We start from the raw sequence: 20,669 nt of genomic DNA on the forward strand, positions 1-20,669 counted from the left end.
GAGATGCTGACTTGAGATTTTTAAATACCTCAGAACAGTAATATTGTGCTTTCTTTGGCTAACAGGACACTTGTAAAAAGCAGCTGTTGCAAAACCCGACCCGTGTGCGGTAAGTCACTACACGCATTGTTCTTGTCTGGGTTTGTGCTCCCTTCCCCGCTCTTTGTCTGGTTGATCTGGCTGGTGAGATTAGGAGCACCACAGGGCAGGGAGGATCCTCGTCTGTGTATTTGCGCTGTGTCTTGACACTTGTAAAGGAAGCGAGTAATCATCACTCTTGCTGCTTTCAAGTCTCCTTGCACAATAGAAATAATTAATAGTAATAGCAGTGCTTTGCCTATCTGCGGCCCCTTTCATCTGAAGACCTGAAAGTGCTTGACAAGCATTAACTAAATTAGCTTCCAAATGCCTGGAGAGGGAGTCAGATGTAATCATCCCCACTTTTAGATGAGCACACAGGAGGAGAAGCTAAGCTAACTGAGTGCTTACAGTTAGTCAGCTGAAACCATGTTTCCTCCACTGGAGGAGCTTGCTCAGCACTTAGGAGGCTCAGGCTGCTTTTTGAGGTGTCCAAAGGTGGGGTTTGATGTCCACTTCCAAAACATACAGGCCGTGGAGCTGTGTGATCTGCCCTGCAGGAGCTGGAGGATGCCCGTCAGGCACTGTCATTCATGAAGTTTACCATTTGAACAACTAACGTGGACTGGGAAAAAAGGAAGTTCTGTTGACACCACGTTGGTGGTGCCAGAGTGACTCTGAACTAATCCTGATTTCAGAAATGTAAGTGGCCCCCAGCACAGAAACACTTCAGTTTGGAACCAGGGGTGGTGCAGCCAGGTTTGCACTGTGCTGCCTTTCACTTCATAACCCTTTTGGTGGCAAATTTGATCAGCCTTATATACAATGTGTGGGCTTACCAGGCCCTGCCACAGTGTTCACAGACCTTTCTTGCAAAGAAAGATGCTGACAGTCCTGACCCAAATCTGGAGTCTTAAATAGATCTCTGTTAAAACAAGGGTGCTCTACAACTCCCAGGACTGTAATCAGCAGGGGAAAGGAAGAAATTCTCAGTATCAACTATGTAAGATCTGGTACTGACATGAAATTATAAAACAAAGGCAGGTGATGTTTTGAGACTACAGCAAACTCTTCAAAGTGGTAACTGGGCTAGTGGATGAGAGAGGTTTTTTTCCATAGACTATGGAATTTCTAATGCTGCTGAAATTATTTTCTTTTTTAATATCAGACTTGAAAGGCTTCCATTCCAGGAATGGCTGTCAGGCTGTAACACAGGCTCCTTCAAATAGGAAGTATCAGAGTCACTGAAGAGCACGGGCTGCTCCTTATTGCAAAACCTTGTAGACTCAGATGAAAGACACTAATAGTTGGCAGCATATCCCATAAATCACATGATTTCACTGTGGGCAATCATCCATGTTTCCACAAGGTTGTGACATTTTCCACATTTTCTCCTTTCCAGCCGAGAAACTGGCCAGAAGAAATTGTCTGGACATCAGGTAACTCCTGTCAGCTCCTCTGTTTCACATGACACCCTCCTATTTAATCAACAGACCCTAAGCAAAATGTCACAATCCTGCTTGGAATAGGCAATTTTATACCAATCTTGGGGATGGGTTGTCTGTCAGAATTGAGTTTGCAACAGTTTGAAACCACTTGAGCAGATGCAATCACATCAGTTCTTTATTTTCTGCTCGCAATGCTTGATACCTTCTTCTCTGCTACCTGCTTTAAATAGACCTGGTTTGGTTTCCAGTGCTGGGCTTTATTACCTCAACTCCCCTATTTACTCAGAGAGAAAATGAGGCAATGATCTCATAGGAGGAAAATAAAAGGGTGACATTTCCTCTAGAGTAAGTAAGTAGGTCAGTGCCAGGAGACGTGATGGAAGAGGATCCCATGATGCCCACGGGGTGATTAGAGGAGGTTGGACAAGCAGCAGAGCTGCCTGGAGGAGAGCTCAGGTGGACCTCAGCACTGGCCCTCCCTGCTGGCAAGCGGAAAAGGTGTGTGTGAAAGAGTTTCACCATGCAGCCAATCACAGCATCACTTCCACAGACACTGGAAGTCCAGCAAGACCCTGATCTCCGCCAGTCTTGTGCTCAGGGGAAAGCCTGGGGGCCAGGAGGGCTGTTGCCTTGCTCCCAGCTCTGGACAGGGAGTCAAGAGACCAGGTAGCCTTGCTTCATGAGGATCTGGACATTGTGTACTCTTCCTGCTTCCTCATTTGTATAATAGGGTTAATAAACGTGTTCTGTCCCACAGTGCTGATGTAACGTTAGAGCTCTTTCATGTTTGTTGAGTGCTACAATACCACTCCATGGAAACTCATAAATAATGTACCTTGAAGTTCTGTCGAGGTATTAACCTTGTTTTAACAATGCAGATTTACATGAGTTACCATACACAAGAAGCTTCTCTTAATTAGGATCAAAACTTACTTTTTTTAGCTTTGTTTTAATGGTTCTTAAGGATGAACAATTTGTACTTGCCCAGCCTATTTGGCAATTTATTGTGATCTCTTCAAGCTTGCAGCTCCTTTCAGTGCACAGCTAAATGCCTTTCTTCTCATCATTGCATTCCTTTACACTCTTCAAATTGAAATATCTTTAGGGGATTTTTACAAATGTATCATTTGTTTCTCCGAAATCTAAATTAATCTATGTTATTGTTCTTTGTTGGTGGTGTGAGAGATACTGGGTTTGGCTCAAAACCTTGACAGAAAAGAAAGGATCTGTATGCTGCTTCTGATAAAACAGAGGCCCTTTTTTCCATTTCACACCTTGCCTCAAAATTTGTCAACAACTGGTAATGTACCAAAGTAGCTGTTCTGCAAGAAGACTGTCCACACAGAGATGAACAGAGAAAAATATTCTGTGCTAATAATCTCCAGACAACCACTGTAGTAAATGCCCAACTGTGACCCTGAGCTGGGTGCATGGACTGGGCCCAAATGGCTGGAAGGCAACTCCAGGGAGCCGTGCGGGCTCTGACACGGCAATCTGGAGGGATGGGTTCAGTTTCCATCCTGCCACAAAGACTTCTTCTGGGCAGATGTGAGTCAGATTCACTGTGTCACATGTAATATGGGATATAGCTGCACTTCTAGTATCTTCATTGATAGTAGATCCTTGTTATTCTTGGAGTTCAAGCAGCTTTTTTGTCATTCTATCTCCAACAGTTTCAGTTCTCAGACTTGCAATGCTACAGGGAAATACTGTGCAAGGCTTCCAAGGAAGCCTTTATCACCAAAGTCCTATCCAGAACTCCAGACAGAAATTCTGAATGCCTTTTGAGATTTCTGACTTACCAGTGTGAACTCAAAAGATTAAAGTAATTCACATGCACCTTGTGTGACTACCCAAGATAATGTGAGGTTTATATTCTGTTCACTACTGCTGCAACTCAGAAATTTTTTTTAAAGTGCAATAGAAACTGGTTTTAAGTGATATACAAAGAGACTTTTACATTTAATGTGTGTTTGTGTCTGGAAAGAATGGGACAACTGATGAAGGGAGAGGATGTCTTGGTTGAAAGGCTGATGCAAAACTTAGGAGGGTTCAGTTCCCAGATGTATCACAAACACTCTTTGTTAGCTTGGGATAGTCACTACAGGCACAGCTCCAGGGCTGGTGGCAATACTAGCTGAGGGTAATATTATGCTGGAAACCGAGACTAATTCCCCAACCTGGATTGCAATGGAGACACAAACCAACACAGCAGAGGCACCAGGAAGGACCAGCTATGAATGGGAACTACTACTATCAAGAAGAAGCAAAGGAAGCAGAGTAGACAATCACAGAGCAGACAATCTGCATGAACATCAGCTCATCATCTGCACAATGGAGAGTCAAAGCTGGGCTTCAGTTGTAGCAGCCTAAATAAAGTGCTCGTCTATGATCTAATTTCAAGGAACTCACAAAGGTCAGCACATCCATCATCTCTCTTCATTTATATTAACAGCCATCACAGCTTAAATATTTTAGTTTAATCACTAACATTAGTTAGTGCAAGTCTGGGCTTTAATGCACTAACTTAAGCTAATTCTTGCAATAATTCCCGACTTACTTGAAAAGAAAGCTCTATTGGTCATGTTTCAGGGCTCATTCACAAACTGGTATTCAAGATGTTCACCCTTTGGTCGTATGAACATTGCTTCTCATTGCAAAACTTTGAAACCCAGCCATGCTCTAATTTCAGCCTTCAGAGGGACAGAAAGTCTCAGAATAACCAACAACCAACCCCTTTGCTGAAAGGATCCTGGACAAAGTGACAGATTTAATCCCATGACCTCACTGCTTGGAAGGGAGCTTCCCAGAAATTTTCCCGATGCAAGGGCAAAACAGCTGTTCTTTCATCTTTTTCTGAGTCACGCCCACAGCACCTCCCCGGAATGCAAATGTGCCTGGGTTTAATGATGTGACAAGGTAATTAAGTCTTAATGTGTGGATGCAAAGGGTATACAAGTTGCCAGATCTACTAAGTGCTGAAGCCAAGCTAAGGCGTTTACCAGACTTACAACACATTGCTGATATAGGGTGCTAATGTCTACACATTATTCCTGTTACACAAGTAAATTTTACAGTAATAGACAAATAAATTAACTTCATATTTTAATTTTAAAGAGTTATTCTAACACGAAAGCAGCCAGGACCCAATCCTAGGTGCATGAGAAGCAGTAGAAAAACTAGGACATAGCACTATTATTATTTAAATGACTGTAATGCAGTCAGATGCCAGCTCAGAATTGGGCACTCCCCTTCGTATTCCCTATTAGTTTGATGTATTTGTGTTATATTAGTCCACATATACAAAGATTTAAACAAAAAACAGAATTCTTGAGTTACAAAAAAGCACACGGACCGGAAGCCATAACATTGTGTAGATTACATTGACCCTGTACCCAGTCCTTAAATATCTCTAAATGGCATGCAAATGTCTGATTTAAGCAATTGAACTCCACACAATCCCATTCAAAGTGCACAGTGCCCTATAAATAAACATATTTCCTACTCGAATGCAAATGCTTGCTACTTTATGACAATGAATATTTGCATAACAGGCACGAGCTCTTGTAAATTCAGGTGCTTGAGTGACAGGTGATGAAATTTGTAACTCCCCTGGGCTCAGGAGAGCTCCTCTGGGCAGTGGAAGTATTCCTAGGCCCTGTGAAAAGATGACAGTGGGATAAGCTCCAAGTGTCACCTTGGCCTTTTCACAGGTGTGTAGCCAGCAGCTGGCCTGTCTGTCCCAGCCCAGGGGCACGTTCGATGGCTGTGCCACGGGCTGGCAGAGCTCAGCTCAGCTCCCACTCTCATTGTGTTTTCTTTTGCTTTCGAATTACGCCTGTTAGAATCGCAGTGCTTTTAGTCATCATCATTTGAGTAATACAACAAAGTGACACAATAAAGCAGTGGAAAAGGAAGATGACTTGTGAGTATCAGTGTTTTAGAAGACAGTATTTGACGTGAGAAGACAAGAGGCTGGGCACCGTGTGGTTTGCAGCAGAAGAGTGAAGAGATCAGCAAGGTGTCCAAGGATATCAGGAAGACTGTAGGTGCTGCCTCTGAGGATCAGGATGTCTCTACACCTGTATTGTCCTGTTGCACAACACCTGCGTTGTCCTATCACCTCTCCTCTTCCTCGTTGTTCATCGATTAACTGACATGAGCAAATGAACATCAGCATGTATCAGAGAGAATTTTGGGGGCCAAGGGACTCCTGCTTTTATAACTATGTCAAGCTGACCCTTTGCAGTTTTTCTGACTGGCACATATACTGGGCTTTCAATCCTCATAGCTAAAGAAATGGAAAGTATAGCCTAAAACCACCAAAAGCTTCTTTAGCACGATACTGCATGTGTCTGTGTGCCTTGTCTCTTGATTTAGATGAGACCTATCAAGGTCCAGGTGGCTGGAGCTGGGCTGCTGTGAACAGCACCTGTTTTTTTTTGAGTTGTTCTTTGTGACTTCAGTGACACCTGCACACTATTGAGGAGAGGGGAGCTCAGCACAGCTGACCATAGATGTAGCCATCACTGCCACATGCCAGAGGGTGAACCTCACCCGACTGCCGCATAAAACATCATTCACATCACTGAGCTGGTGGTCAGCATTAAACCTGGGACTTCCAAATCTGTTTCTGAAGCCTCCTGCATCCCTAATCATGGATAACCATTAGCTTCCACAGGAAGAGGTCAGATAGTTCTGGACCTGAAAGGGAAATTTCACAACTGTTAAAGCTTGCAATGAGTCTCAAGAACTCTATTCCAGAACTGCAACTTTTTTTATACCTGTAGTCACTTAAAAATTAGGAACAGAGCAGTATGATTTTGCAAAATGTCTTGTTACCCAGATGATATTTTTTGGGAAATTTCCTAAGTGGTTTCAAATATTCTATCCTATCAAGTATATGTTTACATTGGGCTTTGCCAAGATGGTAACACAGATATCCTCTTAGAAGAGGTTAAGCTATAAAGCAAGGGAGTGATTTTCTAGAGAGCTACGTGGGCATGTTAATTACCAGGGTTAATAAAAGGGTGATCTTTGTGTGCATCAATTCTTGGGTGTCCAAATGGAAAGACTTTTACAAGGACTCTAATTTCCAGGGATGCTTATAAAAAGGTACCTCATTTTGGGCACTCTAAAATGAAATATATTCAAATCAATTGCAGTCTTAGTAAATAGATCAGAAAATTATGAGAGGTACTGGCCAATTCTTTTGCTCTCTCTGATAATGCTGGATTATACCTTAGTGTTATGTCATTAAAAAAAACAAAAAGGACAACAAGATGCTATTTTTAGAAATCTCAGACATGATCAAGAAGTTAAAATAAAAAATTTTTAAACAGGGTTTTTACAAGGATGTCAAAACCACTAACCCCTCCTCTGCCCCAATATGCCATATCACCTAGTCTGGAAAAAGAAGGACTAAAAAGCACCCAGACTTCTAAAAACCACCAACTGGCTCTAGCCTGGACAGGTAAGTGAGTAATTTACTCACTAACCAAAGGATTGGCAAAGGTCCTGCCATGACAGCAACCTTCTCCCTGCTCTGCATAGCCTGGCTCTCTACCTATCCCAGTCCTAACCTGCTGGAAAGGAGGAGCTTTGCTCTGTCCCTTCCTTATTTATAACTTGTTGAGAGCTGGGAGGGAGGGAGGGGTGAGCTCCCTGTGGTGCATCCTGCTGCTGCCTGCCCGTGCCAGCCTCGCAGTCACCACCGCAAATGCCTCCCGCTCAGCGCGGTGGCCGCCTCCGTGCCCTGGGCTTCCTCTGGCTGTGGGCGCTGGTGGAAGCAAAGACCAGAACTTACTACCTTGGGATTGTGGAAGAGAACTGGGACTATGCACCATCTGGGAAAAATCTGATCACAGGGCAAAGCCTCTTAGAGGACAAGTAAGTGATTGGGGGCTTTGATAAGCTGGAGATGTACCAACAACTCCGAAACAAAATTGGTTAATTTGGTAATTTTGCTGCAAATGTCTTAAGACGGCCTTTTCCTCGTTGTTATTCTGATGATGTTGTCATAGGTGAGAATTCAGTTTCAAGGCAAGAGTAAACTTTGATTGATTTCTCTTCCATTGTGGTTGATTAAGAAAGGTGATAGCATGTATTTGAAGAAGATGTTAATGAACGGATATTTGTCAAAAAAGCATCAGGTATGGGCTCAAAATCCCCTACCTGTATTTCATAGAGATGCAGGTATCCCTGGGACTTGGTATCAAAAAGCAAACTTTGTTATAACCAAGCACACTCTTTGCAGTAAAACACAAACCTCTGTTTACTGGCATATTATGTAATTTGAAGTATTTTCCCCGGTAAAATTTGGGAAACTTGGTAAGATACTATGAAATTCAGATGTGTATAGTACCTATGAATGGGATACAAGTCCCATTGTGTTGTATGTGTCCCATACAACTGTGAGGACTTCCATTTTGGTAATGTGTACAGATAAGTGCATAGATACACAACAGTGAATGGTCAGACAGAATTCCTGGTGATCTCTGAAACTGGGGAGTGCAGGTGAGCGCTGTGATGAATCGCGCCTTGGCCAGTGAAACAGGTGTCTGTTTGCATGCCCACACGGCTGGGGCTGGCTGTGTGCTCCTCCTAGAGCAGGAGAGCTGGCCAGGATGTTGGATGGAGATGGCTCTGATGCCTGGTGCCTGTCGAAAGAATTATTTGGGTTGGAAGGGACCTTTAAAGGTCCTCTCATTCACCTCCCCTGCCATGGTCAGGGTCATCTTCAATTAGGTCAGGTTGCTCAGAGGCACATCCAAGCTGAATTTGAATGCTTCCAAGGACGGGGCATCCACCACCTCTCTGGGCAATGTGTGCTGGTGTTTTACCACCTTCATTGTTAAAAACTTTTTTCTTACATCTGAATTGACTCTCTTTTTGTTTAAAACCATTGCTTCTTACATGATAGGATTCAAATGTGTGGGAATTTTTGTAACATTTCATTGATATTTTTGACGCACTAGAGGTATTTTGGGGATCCCTCCTCAGTGTCTAGGCTTGGGATTGGAGTAGGAGCTGTGAGGAAGTGAGGAGGTCCTGGTCTCTGTACCAGGTTTGGAGGCTGACTGGGAGCTAGATGCTGCGTCCCAGAAGCTAGAAATGGAAATGTATGTTCTGACTTTTCAGGAAATCCCAAGCAAGTCTGGACATGTCTCTAGTGGTAAGTAATTTCAGAATCACTCTCAGATGAATTTCTTAAAAGGAACTATTTTGTCACAAGAAGGAGATGAGAAAGTTTTATTTTTCAACACAAATTTATGCTTAAGCTTTTAATAGCTAGAGGTCCCAGATGGCATCCAAGTAAATAGGTATTACATTTATAGGTAGAATTAAGGGTAATAGTTTGTTCTCAGCCCATGAAAACAAGCTTTACTGGCAAAATTATTCTTCATTTATATTAAATACCTGAATTTCTCACTTTCCTAGTCTTTATAGCAGAGGATAACTTTCTCCACTCAATAAACTAGAAGATCTCTCACTACAGAGTAATTCAGCATTAACTGAAGAGCAGCTACTTATAAATCCACTTCAATGGAGAGGCATTCAATAGAGAGATACCACAGAGAGATTGGAATCTGTTCTATAAATCATACTTTTGAGGCTGTGTGCACTTCATGCTTCCTGAACATCAAGTGTCACATTTACTTTTAAGTTTGTGACATAAATACAATTTTTTTTTTATTAATCGGCAACATGGGGATGGAAGATGCTTTATGTCTTCAGTCATCATGGCAATGTAATAATTACAGAATGCTAATTACAAAAGGTTTACCCAAAGAGGATTTTAATCTAGAGTACACATTCAAACCCGGGGAGATGTTTGCCACGAACTCCCTACATGCAAAATAATTAAGTGATTTTTGTTATTTTACTCCATTTTTAAACCGTATTGAGTTAAGCCAGGATAAAATGCTGTATTCTGGAATAACAGTGTCTGCATAAGCATGTGGGTTAAATAGTGAACCAGAAATAGCTATTTTGACTATTTAGCTCTTTAGGATAATCTCTAATGTAAATTTAAAACAGTATAATAATGGGCTACTTTTCAGCTAATTAATTGGTTCCTACGGATATTATTAAAAAAGTAGCTCCATAAGCAAAGTTTAAGGATCAGTTTCCAGGTAGGGATTGGAATGCCTTTCGAGCCGTCTCTGTTCGGCAAGCAGCAATACTCAGTCTGGCTGAGCCAAGCACTTCTCACCTTGTGAAGCATCCTCACAGCACCCATCTGATGGGGCACTGTCCCAGTTTTATTGAGAGCAAAGTGAAGATAAAGAGCTTGCAGACAAGCCGATTATCTTTAAAAGAATTGGTGCATACACAAAAAGGAATCTTCCCTTTGATTCCAGCTAGCCCACAGAGATATAATCAAAACCACTTATTCCTCAGTACTTAATGAAAATCCTGAGTTAGCAAGTGTGCAATGGAAAGTGTTACGTTTCCTGGATCAGATGATGACATTTAAGAGATGATTTTCAATGTTGCTTGCCAAAGTCAATAATATCTTCCTCAGCCTTTCGTTTTTAGTAGTAAAGAGGATAAAGGGGGCTTTGGTAGCTGAAGCATAGGGCTAGAAACCAGGTGAGCAGATTCTGGCACCAGACGCAACTATGATGCTCAGTTCCTGCTGTGCTGGTGCTGAGCGAGCTGCCTCCGGAGTCAGGAATCCTAGTGCTGCATCACAACCTGCCTGGGTGTGAGCTGAAAAGACTGCCTCTCATCAGAGCTGATTAGGCCAAATGAGCCCTATCTTAGCAGAATTATTCTGCTTAAATGATTATTTTTGTCTTACTGCAGTGCTCCAGAGCCAGCTTGCTGCTTGCACAGGTATCTTGCTGAACATCAGTAATTTTAAAGCAAAAAGATTAATGAGGCTGTTCACCTCTTCCCTTTGTCTTGTCTAAGCTTGAGGCCCCAAGCTGTTCTACCAATTCTCGTAATTTGGAGTGTTGTGAGTAAAACGAAGACATTTCACTCTCTGTTCTCCCTTCAGAAATTAAACTTACATTTTCTGGAGCACACAGGGCTTTGGAAATCACAGGTCCAGATTACGGCCACTGAGCATAGGTGAGCTGTGAAGGGGGGGTCAGTGTCCCTTCCCACCTGACATAATTGGTGCTGGCATCATGAAACCATGCTGGACTAGACACAAAGGGTGCAAGTGCTGTCAGTGCTGCTGGATGTGCTGCAGATCCCTGTGAGGTTTTGTGAGTTAGGGCATGGGTATTGCTGCTGCAGGAGGGTGAGCTTGGATGTTTTCTGCTTTCTTTAATGGTCACATGGAAAATGGCCTTTCAAGAGCAGAATATACCTAGGTGTTATGGTTTGACATCCACCAGTCATTCTTCCCCCACTGTAGCTCAGCCCTCAGGATAAAAGTTTAATTGATAATCCCTTGAAATTACCTTGATACGAGTTTATATTATGGACCCTTAAATCTTGCTCTGCTGGTGGTAGGTGTTAGTAAGTTTTGCCTGACGGAGCAGCTCATCCCTTCTCTTTAGGCCACCAATCCTACGTTTATTTATCTGGGCCAAATCTTTCACCCACCAACACTAACGGGTGATTTTGTTAGCACAGCATTTGTGCAATTTGCCTGTGAGGTGATCCCACCCAGAGAAATGACGGTGAAACTGTCGTCACAGATGCTACACTAATGGCTGAGTCATTATGAGGCCAAATAACCCAATTGCAACAACAGCAGAGATGATCATTGTGGGAAGGGTCAACATCAAAAGGGTATTTGAGGTGAAATCCTGGCTCTAATGAAGCCTGAGAGGAGCTTTGTTACCGACTTTGGGGGCAAGTTTATTGTAGGAGGGAAGCCATCATACCACACCAGTGACACCTCAGAGCCTCATCTAAGATTTCATGGATTTTATTGACCTCTGTGGCTCATGTGGGTCAGAGAAAGCCTAAAAACATCCTTTGAGGGCTTTGTGTCTTTTGAGGACACTCAGCTTTGTTGTTCGACGCTTTGTGGTCAGGGCACCATTTAAAAAGATGAGTTGGCACCACTGGTCCCCCTTCCCTGGCCATCCCTCAAGCACAGACATTGCACTGGCCTGGGCATGGGAGTCATGGTTTCTTGGAAAGTTACCTTGAACAGGTTACGTGACCCAGGGGTTGAAACAACTGTGGCAGTCTGGAGTCCTATCCTGGCACTGCCATGGCTTACTTCAGCCACCAGAAAAATCAGGACCTTTGAGGAAATAAAATGGTTATAAACCCAAACACAGAGTATGTAAAGAGTGTGGAGAGTAAGGAAGGTTTCACCATCTACAGATTTTAGGGAATATAAAGATGGTTGTTTAAATGGTTATGAATGTAAAGTCTATGGGACTTCAATGGAACCATGCCAATAAAAAGAAATTTTGCATTTGCATGCATTTGCACCCAAGAGTGTACAGTAGCTAGTGAGAAAGTTAACCACAGGAGAAAATTTGGGATTCCACATCTAGTAGTTATTCTGAGCGCTGTTTTTTGGCATTCAGTGGTGATTACAGCAGTAAACAATCTCAGGAGGCTTTGAAATTGTATCTGTGAGGATCTGTCTCCAGGCTACTGAAGAGCTGTTTGCTTGGCCAATGTAAGCACCTCTTGGAAAACATAACCTCTGTTAGGTTGTAGCCTTCAGATCAAAGGTAACACAAACCCGGTTAAAATTATGGCAAAACACATCTTCTGTGTGATAAAAGAAATGGGTGTAGAAATTACACTTCATACATGGATCAACCTGGAAATGGCAGACTGTTTGCATGTCTAGTCTTGATTTGAAGTAGAATATAGATGACACTCTTGTTTTACTCTTTCTGTGGAAGATTTCTATTGCTTGCCATTGCAGGGAACTGGATTTCTATAATTATGCTTACACTTACTTTAAAGAACAAGAGTTAATTCCCTGTTAATAATTCCCTGTTCCACTCAGGTGCATTTCCAACTTTTCTTGGAGCTTTGGAAGTGCTGAAAGGGGTCAAGCACCAAAATGAAATCAGACACAGAAATGAAGGCAGGATTTGCATGTCTTTCTCAGTCGGAACAAAACTTTTTATGCCAATTTGCAAACCTGCTTTATCTTTATATCTAACCTCAAAAATGGCTTGACCACAGGACATGAAAAGGAATTTAGGAAGTTTGCATGGGTACTGCCCCAGAGGATGTAGCATTCTCCTTTAATGTAGGAAGAAAGGCTGTCTGAGCATAATGACTTCATGCACATGAAGTGCAGGCTGACAACTGAGTTGGAGGGAAATAGTTAAAATTTAGAGGAAGCTCTTATATCTGCACAAGATCAGAAAGAAGGAAGAGGTTCAGACAGAAGCAATCACAAAGCCACCAGGAGGATGAAGCAGTTTGAAGTGAGCAGGAGAATATGAAGAGGCAGGGAGAAGCTTTGTGTTCTTGTGACAAGAGAGGAATGACAGATAGGAAACATTTTGGCATTAAGTCCAGTGTGGATATTCCTTCTGCAAAAGGACTTCAAGCACTGCAATGTGAAGCATAGCAACACTTGTGAAGAGGCACGGAGCTACCAGCTAATTGGGAAGGCTGAGGTGGGCCTTCAAAATCCTCCTGGATGAAATGGGACAGCCTGGGCACCTGGAATGGGACTCACAACAACCTGAGTGCTCTGTTTTCAGGTACTGAGGGCAACCAAAAGGATGTGCTGGAAATGCATCTCTGTACACACAGAGCATCACCTACACTGTGACTGGCTGCAGCTGATATCCATTGCACCCATTTGAACAGTCCTCCTTTTAGAAAGCTGCCACTAAAAGACTTTTCCTGACTTCTAGATGGCTTTAAGTAGAAGGCAAGCACAGATCCAGATATTATAGCATAGCTTTAGGCACTGAGACTTTCTCAGAGCCTAAGCCTAGAGGGTTTTCTCATGGTAATTTCTTAAACTTTGATAACTAACTGGATTTTGGGATCACAGTCTATGCATTTAAAGGAGCTAGGTTCATGTGAAGCATTTAACAAAGCCTGACTAAGAAGTGCATTTTTCTGGAGTACAATTCTCCTTCTTCCGAAAAGACAGTATATCCCAGAGGTGTTATGAAAGAGTGTGCAATGTTGTCTGGCCATAAAGACACTGTCATCATGGCAAAAGCATGGTGCCATTGCACCAAAATATTTAGTGGCTGGTGAAATTGGAAAAAAAAATCTGATGAAAAATATCTCCTGAAAATAGGGACTTTCTGAAAAAAAATTCATTTGATATTTTGTACAGAAAATTTCTTATTTCTTATTTCTTCATTTTAAAAAATCAATTAATAATTCGAATTAGGGATAGCCATGTGAATACATTGCCATGAGGTAAGGAAGCATGTGCATTTACACTGCACTCCTACTGACACCACGGCCTACTCTGTGGTAAACACTCTGGTAGCAGCTCTTCCCCCAGGCAATAGAAGGTATCATGGTGAATGTGGTGTGGCTTGCCAGGTCTTGCTATGTCCACAGACTACAGACCTGCTAATTCTCTGAAAATCCAGATTTCCTGGCAACTCATTCCTTAACCCTGCTTTTGGGGTGTATTTATCCAGCATATGCTATTCTGTGAAGAAGCAGAATGAGAAGCTTCTGCCCCTTCCCCCTGATCCTACCCCACTGTTTCTGCCCCAGCAATATCATCGACAATGTTTTAATTGCTGCCAAGACTTGTGGCTTCTTATAAAGTGCACATTTCAAATGAAAAAGTGTACTTTTTGGAGGCTTTTATATCTGTATTACTTCAGGGGTCTGTTTTAGACAGTGATTGTGGAGGTGTAATGACCACAGGTCAGGGATGTTGTGTATTGTGGAATCATAGAAATCACAGAATCACAGAAAGATTTGGGGAGAGGGAGAAGTGGATGTTATGGTGAAGAACTTAAAGCAAATCATGCCTTTCAACTTATGTGACATCTGTCACTTCGGTTGCTTGCCCTTCAAAAAAGAATCTAAACAAAATTGGTGGAGCAAGTGAACTCACCAGTCAAAAACCTCACAATAAATATGAAATTGCTTTATTTCTGCCAGTGATACCTCAGGAAAATTTAGTTCACTTTTTAATGAGTTTTTTAGGAAGCATGAAAGTTCAGTCAATCTTCAGGGGATGGAAAAGCTCATGGTCAATTATGGTGAAATTTGCCATACAGTCCCTTGCTTGCTTGTGTAGCAAAGGGTCTAATTTTTGCCTTCATTGAGTATTATAACTAGGGATGAAGATTGTATATCATATTTATCACCTATAACATGGAGAGAATTAAAAAATGGATTTTATATCATCACAGATAGGATGAACATGGGTCATCAGTATGATATAGTTAAAAGGGCAAAACTGATTCCCAGTTATGTAAGAAATACTGACTGGGAGCATCTCTGGCCCTAGCTGGAATATTACTTGCCTATTGTGTGAGTTCTTGTGTTCAGACTTCAACAGAGATAGAGAAATACTTGCTTTCAAAAGAGAACTTTGCGTAAGATTTGTGGTTGGTTTGTCCAGAAGAAGGGTAGGAGGCAATTTGGTCAATTAATTAAATCTTATGCAAGTGTCTGCATAAAAAAGAAGTTTCTGATGGTTTGCGGCTCCTTTGATCTGAGAGAGAACTTGACTGGAACCAGTGATTGGAGTGTGGAGCTGGATGATATCAGACTGCAAATGCAATTTAGGCTTCGAAGGGAGCAGGTATTTAAAAGTCATAATGTGTTAACCACTGACCATATGGTGGGTTCTCCATCACTTGAAGTTGCTATAAACATAGACTCTGGAATGTGGAAGTTATACATTTCATGCAAAATACATTTAATGCTATTCTTCCAGGGAGTTGAGCTGGTTGATTAGAATCTCTCTTACTGGCTTTTGAAATATCTTAATTTCATTTTATTTTCCTTCTGAACAGTCATGCTTTCAGAGGTGAGGTTTCAAACCTTCAAAAGAGGGAGAAGCTGTTAAAATTGAGCAGCTTGAGGCTTGAGTGGCTGGTCCTCAATGAAGGCTTGGAACAACTGTGCTAAGGACCAGACCTGCAAGTGGGATGGTTGTTACTGTACAGAAAGGGGCTTGGGCCCTGCTAGTCCTATCCTGATGTACTCCTGAGCTTTAACTCAATTCCACCAGCCATGAGATGTGTCCCAGGGAACTATTTATTTGCACTGCAAGCACCAGTTATTTGATCAGTTCTTAAGACAGGTTTACTGTCTCTCAAATTTTCCCTTCCCGACGCTAGGTTTGCAAGCGTGTATGCAACAAGAGGAGCCAACCGGATAGGACGTGTGTACAAAAAGGCTATTTTTAGGCAATTCACGGATGACACTTACTCCCAGGAGATCCCCAAAGCAGCATGGCTGGGGTTCCTTGGCCCAGTCCTGAAGGCAGAAGAAGAGGATGTCTTTATCATCCATCTGAAAAACTTTGCTTCCCGCCCATACTCTGTGCACCCACACGGGGTCTTCTATGACAAGGACTCTGAAGGTAAAATCTGGCTTGCCTTTTCCTCTCTTTTTCCCTGGAGTAACTAATATAATGGCTACAAGTCTGTCCCAGTATTTATTGTTATTGACATTGACATCAGAGGACTTTAGATCACCCTCTCATAAACTCATCAGTAATTGCAGCTGATGACTAAAACCAGGAACAGCCTCATCTCAAAACTTTTTGCCACAAACTTTCAACACCTGGGATAAACCCAGTACTGAAACAGGTTAGATAGGTCTTTTTGCCTGAATTATTTTTCTGAATCATAACTCACCCATCTTCCCTCCTTCCTTCTGCCTCTAGTCTATTTGAATAGATGGAGTTCTTGCAACTAAATGTTTTCCTCTCTTTTAGCCTATAACAGACATGATCTAATTTTCAGAATCCCAGACCTATGCATGTGTGTTTTTGTTAGAGGATTGTGTGGATGTGCCTACAGTCAGTATTCTCATCAGTTTCCTGTGAAAAAATACACACTGTTAGATGAAAAAATTCTAGATGACTGATAAGAGTGAAAAGACTAGGAAGAAATAGAGCCTGTTAATGCATTTTTTAAGGTTTATCTACCAATAACAAATGGATTTTAACTCCCAATATATTTGTGGTCAGATTGACAGAAATTCTGAGTTTTTTCAAAATTTCTCAATGATTCTGTATTAGTGAATGCTGCTATTATTTTATAAATACAAGTTAAAATAGAATAAATTACACATTTATTTAACAAAAACAACTAGGGTATGGCTAAAGTCTTCCTTTTTCCTTTTTATGTATTAGGAGCACTTTACCCTGATGGAACTGGCGGTAAAAGCAAAGAGGACGACTTTGTTGTTCCCGGTGGAAATTACACATACACATGGCCAGTAAGGAAAGATTATTCCCCAACTTTGGCAGACTCAAACTGCTTGACTTGGATTTACCATTCTCACATTGACACACCAAGAGATATTGCATCTGGTTTAATTGGGCCTCTGCTGGTGTGTAAAAAAGGTACTGAGCTAGAAACACTGATAGAGCAAGCCCCTCTGCCAAGCTTGGCATCTTAACAGTCATTTTTGCTTACAGGTTTAAACATGATGGTCTAGAGTCTATCCCTACATAGCCTGTAAAAAGGGGCAAGGAATAGATGGGCCATTCCAGGAGCATCCCAGGGTAGGTATTGTAGCTCTGGGACAACCCCCTTCCTGCTCCCCTTTGGCTTCACGATAGATTTGCCTCGGCTGGTGGCGGGACTGCAGCATGCTTTGTGACCGTCCCGTCGTGGCCAAGACCAAAAATAAGTATTCCCAAACTGAGGAAGTTTCAGGATGAACAAAGGACTTATTGCTCAGGAAATCAAATTAGAGCTGGGTGGGTGAATTTGGCATTAGCATTTACATATTTGAAAGCCTAATCTTTGTAATTTTTTCCACATAGAGAGTATGTATTTATTTTTGTTTACAAATTGTATCTCACAACCTTATGGAGAGCTGCACAGAACAGCCTCTCCTGTGTATTTTATAGCCTGCTAATGTTGTGCTGGAGACATCATGAACCAGCCCTCTCTATCAGCTGAGTCATTGCCACCTCTGCCCCTGGGCACATATAACTCTGCCACCTCTTTTCAGTAACTCCCAGAGTACAAAATCAGCCTTGATTTCATATGCAGTACTTCTAAGTGAAGTAGGTTCTATATATGAAGAAGATAAAGACTTTAATGTGGAAAAGACAGGCCTGGTTTCCAGCTTAACTCACACAATTAAAATGTCTCAGACTTACATTCTCCTCAAGAGCCTTTGAAATCCACAGAAGTGAATATGTGACACTGAGCTGATAACTACAAGATAACATAGGAGAGAGCATATTCCAAACAATCCTAGCCTGAAAGGCCAGATTGTCTCCATGTTTGGCCTTGAATTCTTGAAGGAGGATATCTACATGATGTAGTCCTCCAGCTGGTGGTGGTGGACACAGAACTGAGAGCAAGACTCTGAGCTTCCCCCGGAGAAGGCGGAGGAAGGGAAAGTTTCCATGGGATCAGAGATAGAGTGATTGGAATGAAGTCTACATCCACCAGTGGATAACAACAGACTACTCAGTATCACTAGTCCTGTGGTCTCAGGTTGCTCCCCAAACAGATATGTGGATAAAGATGTTGAACTTAGCTGGAATAAATTTTGTTCATCCTGTCTTCGGCCTTTTAAAATTTAAGTATCTAGTCCTAGATAACACTCATGGATTCCTTATGAGTCTGTGGACAGTGAGCTGGGGGTATGGTTCAGCATTCATTTCAGCGCAACAGAAATGCAAGCTAGCACTCATTACTCCTTAATTCCTTGTCAAGAAAACCCATGAGTCACTGGTTTCAGGATAGATCCAGCTCATGACCTGGCTCACTGTGCAGGAACACAGATGCTAACTGACACTGACTAAGGGACAGGGTTGGATGCAATGGGCCAAAGAGTGGGGAAATGGGACAACAGATATTGGCAGGTGCTTGTGCTCATGTCAGACCAAAGAGATACTGAAATATCATCTTGACTTAGCTTATCTTTGCCTTCTGGAGGCACTCATCTGTTCAAAGTCTGTTGGAGGGGGTCAAAATACCTTAGAAGAGCAAAATTAGGGGAAATTCATCCTGCCCTGCAGACTGTGGGCAAAGAACTGTATTTCCTCAAGTGTGCCAAAGTTATTGTCATTTTTAAATTCAGTCTGGTCCCAGGCTTTTTTTATCACTTTCCTTTTTGTTTGCAATCTAGGAACTGCAGATGAGACCACAGTAGAAGGGACTGGTGCTGCTAATGCTTTTGCCCTGATGTTTAGCATTGTAGATGAAAACTTCAGCTGGTACCTCGATGAGAATATAAACACCTTCTGCTTAGAACCAGATACAGTTAACAAAGAGGATGAAGGTTTCCAGACCAGCAACCGAATGCATGGTGAGAAGGACTTTTGAGTAAATGGTGACCTACAGCAGTGACCAGGCTCTTTTCAATTCATTAGGACTTTCTGTCTCCTGTGATGTCTCTCCTTTATCTGTGTCAGCAAGGAATGGGTCAGAATGTTGAAGTACTGTGTTGATAAAAACCTCTCCCTAAAAACAGCATGACACTTGCAGAAATGAGATTTTGGCTTTCATGCCCAGCTCTGACATTTGTTTAGCATTTTATCTTAGGCAACAGATTTTTGTCCAGCTGTGAAAAGAGCAAAGAAAGCTGCAAAGCAATTTGAGGTGTGTGTATTGAAAGAATGGGCTGGCTGGTATAACCACTGCTGCCCTTCAAAGATATATTGGCCAATGGTACTTTGTGTTATTTGGACATTTGGTGTAAGAAGTTAATTCCAGATATTTCTATATATTTTGTTTGTTCCAGGGAGCCTAGGAAATAAAATATTTTGCAAAATACGAGTCTCATTCTCCTAGCATCCTGATACATTATCAGATATGGAAGCTAAGGAAGATAGAGCTGACTTCACTGATTTGGCTGATAAAATGTTCAAATCTAAATTGCTTGAGCCTGGCATATAATGGTATATTTATGACATAGGACAAGAGGAAATAGATTTCAGCCATGCTAAATAGCTGCAGAACAAGTTAACTTCATTATCAGGCCTTTTTGGTGATGACTTGGCCTTTGCAACATCTTGATATTCCCCAGGATGTTTTTCACAGACACAGACAGAGAATTTGGGGCATTTGATCATACAGAGCAGTAAGACGTATGTTCAAAATGCTACTCTTCATCAAAGAGCCTGTGAGGGCCTTATTTAGTGTGAACATTCAGGTAGTTTCTTTTCTGGGCCAGGAAAGGATCACCCATAGAAATGGGGTCAGAGGCACTTTTCTTTCACCTCTCATAAAGTCTCATACTTTTGTTTTTAGCTATTAACGGTTATATATATGGCAATCTCCCCGGCTTGGAGATGTGTGCTGACACTTCCATGTCCTGGCACTTGTTTGGCATGGGAAGCGAGATAGACATCCACGCTGCTTATTTCTACGGCCACACGTTCACTAGCAGAGACCAGAGAGCAGATGTGGTCGGTCTCTTCCCAGCGACATTCATCACGGCGGAGATGACTCCTGGCAGCCCCGGGAGGTGGCTGATAACGTGCCAGGTCAATGAGCACTTACGAGGTACGCTGCCATAGACCTCCCTCATCAGCCTCTGTTATGTTTGGAAGAGAAAACTGGGAGATGTTTCCAGGGGAAGCAGGATTTGACACTTTTTTTGTGTGACTTTGGAACAATTTGCAACTGTTTCACCAGATAAATGTCATGATTATGAGTTTTGTCACCAGAAATGATACATGTTGGGCCAAATCTTCAACTAATATGAATGACTTGGCGGTGTAACTTAAGTGAGGAAGACTTGCTAGACCCAGCACTGTCACTATGCTTCCTAGGTAAACCTGAGATTTTTATGAGCAATGAGAGGAGCTTTGAATACCAATTTTTCAGCACAGTTTTTTTGTTGTAGGTAAGTACTTATGCTTAAAAAAAAAATCATGCCAGCTGAACACTTAATAGCTTTTTGACTTATGGAAATCAGGCAAAACTTGGCAGTGTTTTCAGAAACCATTTTGTGAAGGAATTTGATGGTGATGTTGTGATATTTGTATGGTGCAAGACCCCAAAAGCGCATATCATAAACTGGGTGTCATGACAGCAGGCAATGTATAGTTATCAT

General features: G+C 42.0%; 1 protein-coding gene across 1 annotated transcript in view; it reads left to right on the plus strand.

Annotated features, from left to right (window-relative positions):
- Positions 1-7,245: 7,245 nt before the first annotated feature.
- The window catches only part of HEPHL1 (hephaestin like 1), a 32,586-nt gene continuing 19,162 nt past the window's right edge, over positions 7,246-20,669 (plus strand). Inside the window, exons 1-5 of the mRNA XM_053970464.1 lie at positions 7,246-7,415; positions 15,755-15,999; positions 16,777-16,989; positions 18,738-18,917; positions 19,862-20,116. Of these exons, the coding sequence (XP_053826439.1) occupies positions 7,246-7,415; positions 15,755-15,999; positions 16,777-16,989; positions 18,738-18,917; positions 19,862-20,116 (1,063 nt within the window). The remainder of the gene's footprint in view (positions 7,416-15,754; positions 16,000-16,776; positions 16,990-18,737; positions 18,918-19,861; positions 20,117-20,669) is intronic.

The sequence above is a fragment of the Vidua macroura genome, chromosome 2 (genome assembly GCF_024509145.1).
Source record: "Vidua macroura isolate BioBank_ID:100142 chromosome 2, ASM2450914v1, whole genome shotgun sequence".
NCBI classification, from domain to species: Eukaryota; Metazoa; Chordata; class Aves; order Passeriformes; family Viduidae; genus Vidua; species Vidua macroura.